This window comes from Pyricularia oryzae, chromosome 1, assembly GCF_000002495.2.
Source record: "Pyricularia oryzae 70-15 chromosome 1, whole genome shotgun sequence".
NCBI lineage: Eukaryota > Fungi > Ascomycota > Sordariomycetes > Magnaporthales > Pyriculariaceae > Pyricularia > Pyricularia oryzae.
Window position 1 is genome coordinate 985681 of NC_017844.1, and position 9355 is coordinate 995035.

Here is a 9355-nt window from a genome sequence, read left to right on the forward strand (position 1 = left end):
TCGCTAATACGGGTATTTTGCGTGCGTTCGTGGTTATTTTGTTATTTCGTACGTTGGGGTTCCATATAATTTTGGTTATTAGTGCAGGTTTTGGTTACCGTAATTTTTATTTGTACCAGGCCTATGTTTTGGTTAATATATATATTTTATATGCGTTTCGGGTGCATTTATATTATGGAAATTGTTTTTGGTTGCAATACGCTATGGGGTAATTATCGTTAGGCGTAAATATTGCGGTTGGTTTAATATTAAATCTTATTTTAATTTCCCAATTTGGTAGGTCGGTTATAATATATATTTTGTAAATATCTGTTATTTTGCGTCGTTATAGGAAAAAATTGTGGATTATTTTCCTATTTAAATGGAATCCACAATTGTTTCGGAAATATTTTGCCCAAAAGATTTTTACGTATTAAGGATATTTGGTATCCAAGGTCGGGTAATTTCCAAAAATTGCATTAATTGGTCCTATAAAATATTGGATTTGTACCTAAAATGGCAATCCGGGAAATTGTATTAATTGGTCGTTTCGGTGTAAATCGATATGTTTTTTTTCGTATATATAGGGGTTATTTTCCTTTGCTGCATTATATTGGTTCGAAGGTATGGTCTTTTCCTCGCTGGACTTTTTTTCGGAATCCTCGTTTAATTTTTATATTAAAAATTAATTGGTTGTCCTAATATGGTGGGTTTGTTCCAAAAATTCCTTATCCGATTTTCCGGAGGTATCCGAATCCGTAAATTCGGGTAATTGGGTCTTTTGTCGGTATAATTTCGTTGGCTATCCTATTTTTAAAGGTATTCGGTTTTTTATTATTAGGGTTCGAATACTTCGGGGTTTTTGTAAATATTATCCTGCGTCGTTTTTGGAATTATTATATACCATGCAATTATTATTATAATAGGTGGTCCAATTTATTGTATTATATTGGTTAGGCCGTAATTATTGGTAATTGGTGGTATTAAATTTTTGTGGTTTTTCGGTTTTGCCCCTAAAATTAGGGATATTTTTCTGGTTTTTTGGGCAATTTTTGGCGATATGTTTTATTTTATCGCATTTAAAACATTTGCCATTTTTGGGGTTTTTACGGGGCTTTTTATATTATATAGTACTAAGGTCCATAGGTTTATTATAGGTATTATAAATTATATTATAGGTGTCACGGCCCGGGGTAAGCATAGCACGGAAGCTAGTCTATTGGCATCTATCGACGAAGATTCTACTCTGAGCAGAAGAAAGGAAACAAACAAAGTTCTGAGCTTGACGCGACGTAGATAAAGGTATCACCCTGGTGGGTCGTTGGTCAGGGGTCAGGGTTAGGGTCTGGTGATCTCATGGTCCAAATGTCACAATAGGTTTGGGGTGTTATATAACGGGGCTGCTGCCATCCACTATTATTTTTATAATATATGGGTTGGGGGTATTAGTATTTGCGTCCCGTATTAATTTGTCGAATTGAGGTGACGAATATTCGCTGTCCGCCTTGTTTTTCCTATCGGCGTTCGTAAATCCGGTTGTTAAATTTAATGGCAAATTCGATATATTCGAGGAAATCCTCGGGTCGGTCGAATTTGGATATTTCGTTTTTTATTTTTAATTTTAATCCCTGGTAAAATTGGAGGATTTTGGTTTTTTCAATTATATCCAATTTTATTATTAGTTTTTTAAATTCGGTTATATAAACGGAGGTTGATTTGGTTTATCGTAAATTGGCCAAATTTCGTTCGGTTTGTTATTTTTTATCGGGTTTTTAAAATAAAGAACGGAAAGTGCGTTTATATCCTGCGAAAATTGAAAAAATATCGGTGATTTTTTAACGTTGTTTTTCGGGGGGTATATTAAACCATTTTTGCAACAGAGGTTCGAACCAAAATAAGGTTTGTTTTCGGAAAAAAATGGCCGTATATACCATTTTTTTTATTTTATTACGGAAAATTTCCAAATGGAATATTTGGTAAATGCGTATTTATATAAAATACCTTTTAAATTGTCCAGGTATATTATCGAACGTAATTGGGGGGTTAAATTTGAATTTTTCGCGCCTATTAAAAAAAATTAAAATAACGTTAGCATTGGTTCGGAAAATCTGGAGTTTTTTTTGGAATTGGGTTGCGCGGAACGTTTATTCGTGGAATTCCTGGTTGGTTTTAATAATCTGCCTGCGGAACTGGTTTTTTTCGTTTTCGTTATTATTATCGTCTTTGGGCCGAACAGGGGTTTTTTGGGTCGTTTTGCTATTCGTGGCCGGGGTATTGGGGGTGTTGTTTTTAAACGTTTGGGAAAATATATTATCGGATATTGCTCGGTATATTTCAAAGCAAAATATTGAACAGAAGTAATTAAAATATTACGATTAAGGTATCGGGGTAACCTGTTTTTAGGGTAAAATATAGTGGGTTAAAGCAATTAAACGTCTAATTGGGTAATTGGGGTTTTTAATAATTGGGGGTGAAATTATAATCGTTTTTAAATAAATATTAAGGTTAATTAAAGTTTGATTGCTGTTAAGCAATTTTAAAATCGAATTTATTTATATGGTAATAAACGTGCTTTATATAAATTATGTCCCTCGACGTAATATGTTTAATATGTTCCATAGCCGATATATTATTTGTTTTGTTATAATTAATATATCGCATATTAATTATATCCCTTTTTTGGCAATCACGTGATGTTACGTGTTTTTTCCCCTTATGTAATCCTTTCCCGCCGGTCGGTGATTCCTTTTGGCGAATGTTGTCAGGAGGGGTGTAACCCCACCTGGCCTCCTTGGTGCTGGCCCAACTTGTTTGGTCGTAACACCACTGTTTTTACGATATTGCCTCCGTTAAACAAGGCTTTTTCGATCCGGAGCATGTTTTTTCCAACACCCTGGACTCGCTTCTTTTCGAGGTTAACCAGCGCGCCGACGCCATTTATATTGCCAAAAACCCCGGCCCGCACCTCCGCACGATATATTTCCTCGACGAGGAGCGACGTAGCGAAGACTATAAAATTGTACCCAAGGAAATTGGTGAAACTTTTATCAAAGAAGCGTTTGAAAGCAAATCACTTTATAACGTTTATGCCAGGGGGGTGTCTACGAGCTGGGCGAATCAATGGACGACTCACGCTGAAAAACTACCGCAGGAGGTTTCCCGCTTTTTTGTGCTGGTTATGGATATCTTTGCTCAATACGTCCAAGATTGGGCGTCTTCGCTACCTTGAAAATTGGTATATATCCAGGATGGCTCATTTGTTCTATAATGGATAGGTACTTTTTGGATTGATAACCAACCCTTTGCCATTGGAGGAATGGTTTACATAGTTTTAGTCCATAAAGCAGGTGCAGGCAGGCAGGATTTAGCCAGATAAATGGCGAAAAATCATTTTCTACAATTTAATAGGGTAATTTATGCGTGTGATAATAATCTGTTGTTTATCCTTACTCCCTGCGGAGAGAAAAACATTGCTAAACAGAGATTTTGGCAGCGTCCGAGTTGGGACAAGTACCAAAGATTGACTTAATTGCATCTCTGGTGTCAATCCCTTTTCTGGTAAGCCCACGGGACGAACTCGTGAGGAACAGGCTTCTTGCAAGGTTATTTCGTCGTTCTTTGAGCCCTTTTATCAATGACCACCACTCACAAAAATGTCCCAATAGAACCGGGACTTCTTCACAATCCTGAAAAAAAGATTGCTGCTGACGTTTGTTTCCAATGTACTCATTTCCCAGAGAATTTGCGCCACGAGGTCTGGGTTCTGTCCGGATCATTTCGGGTTCTGTCTGGACCATTTCAAGTAAAACCACGGATGAGGTATGACTGCCGCCATCTCTTGAATGCTCAAGTCGATAATGTCCGTACGATTTCAAAATGCCTCAAAGATCTCTCACCTGGCTGGTAGGATAAAATTGTGTATGGTCAAATTTTGTTAAAGGGCAGGTTTTTATCATATATACCCACTCTGACCGAGACTTAAAGTTTGATACCTATAAGCTGCCCCCAAGGGAGCGATTTGGTAACCTTGATTGAGGAGGAATAAACGACCTCGTAGCTGCTATCCTTCTGACATAGGTTTGCCAGGCCAGTGAGGAGACACTTTTGGTGTCGTGGACGTGGCGTCAGCTAAGAGCCCGATTTATGCAAGAACTGAAAACGGGCACATTCGCTGTTTTATGTCTCTATTTAAACGGGGAAAGAAAATTAAAGCAGACAAAGGACTTTCGTCCGGCCTTTGTGACTGCATATTTAGCGACCATTGGCCTGAAAGCACCATCCGCTGGGCGGCTTCCAAGTCGTCGTAGAGAAATGCCGGTATAGTTTGGAAGAGCTGTGATATTTGTGCACATGACACTGTAGAAATGGTAAAACTCAGTGTCGGGGTGTGTGCTGAACTACAAACTCGAAGAATTCCGATAAGAAGCTCGGGCTTAGTCGATAGGTCACCGAGACCTCGTGGACCACCTCTTGCCGTGCGAGTTTGCTTGTATGCTTCTGAATTCGGCGGCATGCTTGTACATATCTCGGGCGGGGAATATGCAGGGAAGTGTATGCCTTCTTTGAGGTTACCAGCCTGTTGTTTAACCTGCTTTCGAGTAGCTCCTCGGCTTCGTGTCATCACGTCAATGCTGGATTATTTACTTTAGGGTTCAGCCCAAACCTGACCTAGGTTCATCTATAAATTCACCATTTACCCCTTCCGCTCTGGCATTCCCACTGGAAACGAGCGCCAGTATGTCCTCGATCTTTCAAAAAAAGTCCCTTCTGCCGCTAGATAGTTGTAAACCTGCAATCATAATTTTGAGTAAATTCAAATCCTTGTCACAAAGAGTTGGTTTGAAACAGGGGCGGCAAACTAACGTGAGGTTTGCCATCCATGAGGCTTGAAAGTATCTACAAATCATGACTAACCTGCGTTTCGAGTCCTTTCTCCGCTCAAATTTCAATCCCGAGCAGCTTTTTGCTTTTCAACGCAACTCGGCGGCGACAACGTCTATTTCATCGACAAGGCGGCCGATTGCGTCAAGCCGTGATAAGCAGGCCGCTAAAGCGTTGTCGATATCCTCCAGGCCGAGGACTATACCGCCTTGTGCGCGCCTTTGATGTTCGAGTACATGATCGTGTCGATAAAACTGTCGAGTTTGATTGCGCTGTCCGCGGGCTGGAGTGCCAGGGATATCACGCCGATGACGCTGGCTCCGGCGGCGGGTGCCTCCATTTGTACCGGTTTTTTTTTCGGTTTTTTCTTTGCTCTTCTCTTTTCCTCACGGATGAATAAGTGAATGTCGGAGGGCAAGAGGGGAAGGGTACTTGTTGATATGGTAAGATTTCGCCGGCGCGACGGCTGTGCAGGTGGTATAACACACCAAAATGTTTCACCAATAAGACTTTGTATGCCTTGACGTAAGAAAGCATAATAGTTTGATCCAATAGAGTCGGAGTAAGTAGAACTACGAGTGGTTTAACCTCAAAGATCACACAGATGTCCCACACTTGCTGCCCTAATTACTACCTAACTCAAGATACTGACACGACATCGTCTCCTTCAACGAGAAAATGGATTTTGTATGAACTTCGAGGTGACAGTGTCAAAGGCACAGGTACTGAATATCACGGCCAGGTATATGCATGCATTGAAATCTCTTCTTGATCTGACTGCGATCTGTCCTGTTCTAAGCGCACCTAGTTGCGAAAGCCAGACTCCACGTGGACTGCATATATACTGCAGATAAACTTCAGGCTGCAAGGGATACTTTTTTTTTCTTGTAAACTGGAAATATGACTGCCCCATCAATTATGCTTTCGCCGTGTCACAAGTTTCCACCTCCAACCGTATCTGCATTTGCCACTTCGCCGCTCTTTGGATATCCGTCGAAACCGGGCTGTCCTCCGGTCCTAGGCTTCAGGTCGCCCCTGCCCCTTGTGGCGCTCTACTCTTCGGAATCCCTGAGGTGCTCGTTGTGGTACGCTGACCTTGCGTACCCGGTAGTGCGATCCTTCTTCTTGGACTTTTGGGTTTTCTTGTAGTTGTCATCATCGTCAATGGATTGCTGATCCGCCTTGTCCCAAAGCCCGCTCCTCCCACCAGCCATTGCCTTGCGGTCGCCGCTTCCGCTCAGACCGCTCCAACCACTCGACTGGCCAGAGCTGCGGCGATCGAGGGCGGTGTTGCCGTCGACATTGCCGTCGCTGAGGGGCATGGCCAGGGCCTGGGCGCCCCAGGCCGTGACGGCGATGATTTTCGCGATGGTAGAGAACTGCATTTTGATTGGGTTTCGTTGAAAAAGATTGGATAAAGGTCAAAATGAAATCGAAAGAAGCGAAAGAATAAAAAAAGGAGAGACTGAAAGGATAAAAAGGAAAGGAAAGCAAAGCGAGAATTGTTTGAAGTCCGGTGATGTGAAAAAGCAAAATGTGAGAACAATCGTGTTTGGCAACTGCGCCTTTTATAATTTCACGATTGGAACTTGTCAACCGGGCGGTGTTGTGTATTACACACTTGCCTCGTGTTGTGCACTCCGTGTAGATCCATAGATAAGTTTATTTTTGTGTTTGGAATGTTGGGGTTGACTATAGTCGATCATGGTTGGATATTGGAATTGTTGTTGCCGCATAGTTTAATGAAAACAGCAACCTGGAAAATCCTGGTTCTTTGGCATAAAACAGTTCCCCCGACTCCCCCGAGGGGCTGAGTATTAGTCACGCAGCGCCCGGCATAACCGATGAGCGCACAACGTAATCATACTGAGCCAAAGCCCCGGCTGTTCCGAGCAGGTATACACTAAAACAAACAGGGATATCTTTTTACAAGAGAGCAGGCAAAGCTGGCAATTTGGCAGTTGATGTTCTTTTCTCTAAAAGAGAACAAAATAGGATGGGTTACATATTTGATAGTTTCCGATTTAAACAGGCTACTAGGCATTACAAGTCAGTAACAAAAACCTGGCAGAAGGCGCAGTTGATGGTTGAACATGCGCGTAGATTGTCTTATATTGAGGCATAAGCAACAACTTCCAAATGACTTAGGCTTCACATAACCTTACCCACTGGGTCTCTTATTAATTTCTTTGTTAAGCCAGCTCGCAGCTTTATTCAAGATTGGGTGTGGCCTTTTCACGAACAGCGAATCGCTAAATCACAACCATGTGGGTACCTTCTACAATGCGTTTCGTCTGACAGTACAAAATGCCTAACAACCGCGAAATTCAGCCACGAAGGCCTCCGACGTCACGATGCGGAATGCATATAATATACACAAACCCAAACCGGGTTATTTATTACTGCAAAACGAAACGCTCATTTATTACAGCTTAAATATGTTGTAATTGCAAAGGATTTCGTGCTAATTTGGGCGTGCGCCTTTTGGATGGATTTATATAAATAAAACGAGTGGCTTTGCAATTGGTAGGCATTTTTTCTCGCAAAAATAAAGGCATTGTAATAGGGCCCACATGGTTGTAATTTAACGAAACGTTGTTTGTGAAATAGCCACACCCTAAGATTATGTGCCTTAATGCTTTCCGGTCTCGACAACGGCCCTTAATTGTAACTATTTTAAAGCTCTTTCCCTTCACGCTTATGTCACCGAGGTTTTCAGGCTTACCTCTTCTGCCGACCTGTTGAAGCTAGCCTTCCTTCCAAGACCGTCTAGCTGGGTTCCCAGTATTACGATTAAAATATCGGGGTAACCTGTTTTTAAAATAAAATACAGTGGGTTGAAACAATTGAACGTCTAATTAGATAATTGGGGTTTTTAATAATTAGGGGTAAAATTATAATCGTTTTCAAATAAATATTAAGGTTAACTAAAATTTAATTGCTGTTAAACAATCCTAAAATCGAATTTGTTTATATAATAATAAACGTACCTTATATAAATTATATTCCGAATGTAATTTTTCCTAATTTGTCACAAATCGCAAAAATTATTTCTTTTAATTTGTTATAATCCTTTAATAATTATTAAAATTATTTTTTTAATAATTACGTAAAATTACGTGATTTTTTTTATATAATTTTTTTTTGCCGGTCGGTAATTTTTTTGGGCGGGTATTATTAAAAAGGGTGTAACCCCATTTGGTTTTCCTGGTACCGGCCCAATTATTTGGTCGTAATATTAAATCTCCTTTTTTTGGCCAAATTCCTTTGGCCTTTAAATAATCCGTATTTTTTGGATCCCTGTTTTGGTTTTTTTTTTTGGCTAATTTTTTTGCGCCATATTTAATTATATAACCAAACCAAAATTTGGTCGTTTATTAATAAAAGGTCGCCACGTTTTTTTTCCTTATTATCGACGGATACCGTTAAAATCTTTTTTTGCAATTTTTACCGTACCAAAGGCGCAACGTTTTGTCAAATATTTTTTTAGGATTTTATTCGTTATATAAAATATATTTGTTTTAATTGTTTTAAATATAATATATTAAATTTATCCGCTATTTAAATCCGTTATATTGGTCGCCAATATTTAAAATTGGATGCGGAAATTAAGGCGTTTAAAAAACAAATTTATATATAATAGGCGAAATTATTTCGTTTACAAAAATAAAAAAAATTATGGTTTGAAAAAATAATGCGAATTATATTTCGCGGAATTAATAATTTGGAGGAATTAAATCGGGTAAAACGTAAAAAAACAAAATAGGAAAAACATCGGTAATTAGCCGAAATTTTGCCTAAAATGTTTTTGGAATTATTTTTTCCGGATTTTAATTTTGTTTGGGATTCGATTTTCCCGATAAATTTTTTAAACTTTTCGTTATTAAATAAAATAAATATGTCTGCGCAATATTCCGTTAATAAATCGTTTTTTTGGTATTTTTATTTTATATTATATATTAATTATTTTTTTATAAATTCGTTTGGTGGTATAATTTCGAATCCTGGTCGGCTTTTAATTTTTAAAAATAATAGGTAATATTTTTTTAAATTGTCCTTTTTTTTTGGTTAGTTTGTTCGCAAATCCAATTTTTAATAATATTGTCGGAGCGGTTCCTGGCAATTTTGGAAATGGTTAAAAAATTCCCAAATATTTTTTTTATATTTATAATTTTCCCATTTAATAAGGTATTTTATTTTGCCGTAATTCCGTTTATAATTAAATATCCGTTTAATATTATATATTTGTTTTGCGTCGATTTTAATCGTTTTTTATATATTAATACCGTATAATATTAATTCCAATAATAATACGTGGAATATAAAATAAAGTTTTATAATATTTGGTAATAATAATTTATAACTGGTTTCGTTAATTTTTTTATTAATTTTAAAAGGTCCAAATTTTTTAAAATCGAATTTGCTATTTAGTCGTTGTATTTTAATATTGCGTCGAATAAAATAAACGTTATTTCCTTTTTCGAAAAATGGTTTT

General features: G+C 38.3%; 3 protein-coding genes across 3 annotated transcripts; 1 reads left to right on the plus strand and 2 right to left on the minus strand.

Moving 5' to 3' along the window:
* Positions 1–682: 682 nt before the first annotated feature.
* On the plus strand, positions 683–3208 carry MGG_16065 (uncharacterized protein; the record flags this gene model as incomplete). Its single annotated transcript, XM_003708935.1, has 5 exons — positions 683–689; positions 1158–1172; positions 1860–1878; positions 1997–2010; positions 2838–3208. The coding sequence occupies 5 exons, from the start codon at positions 683–685 to the stop codon at positions 3206–3208; spliced, it is 426 nt and encodes a 141-aa protein (XP_003708983.1).
* A 1464-nt stretch (positions 3209–4672) lies between these two features.
* On the minus strand, positions 4673–5200 carry MGG_16066 (uncharacterized protein; the record flags this gene model as incomplete). Its single annotated transcript, XM_003708936.1, has 2 exons — positions 4673–4768; positions 5066–5200. The coding sequence occupies 2 exons, from the start codon at positions 5198–5200 to the stop codon at positions 4673–4675; spliced, it is 231 nt and encodes a 76-aa protein (XP_003708984.1).
* A 712-nt stretch (positions 5201–5912) lies between these two features.
* On the minus strand, positions 5913–6245 carry MGG_02220 (uncharacterized protein; the record flags this gene model as incomplete). The annotated part of the gene is made up of 1 exon (XM_003708937.1): positions 5913–6245. The coding sequence occupies one exon, from the start codon at positions 6243–6245 to the stop codon at positions 5913–5915; it is 333 nt and encodes a 110-aa protein (XP_003708985.1).
* Positions 6246–9355: the final 3110 nt, after the last annotated feature.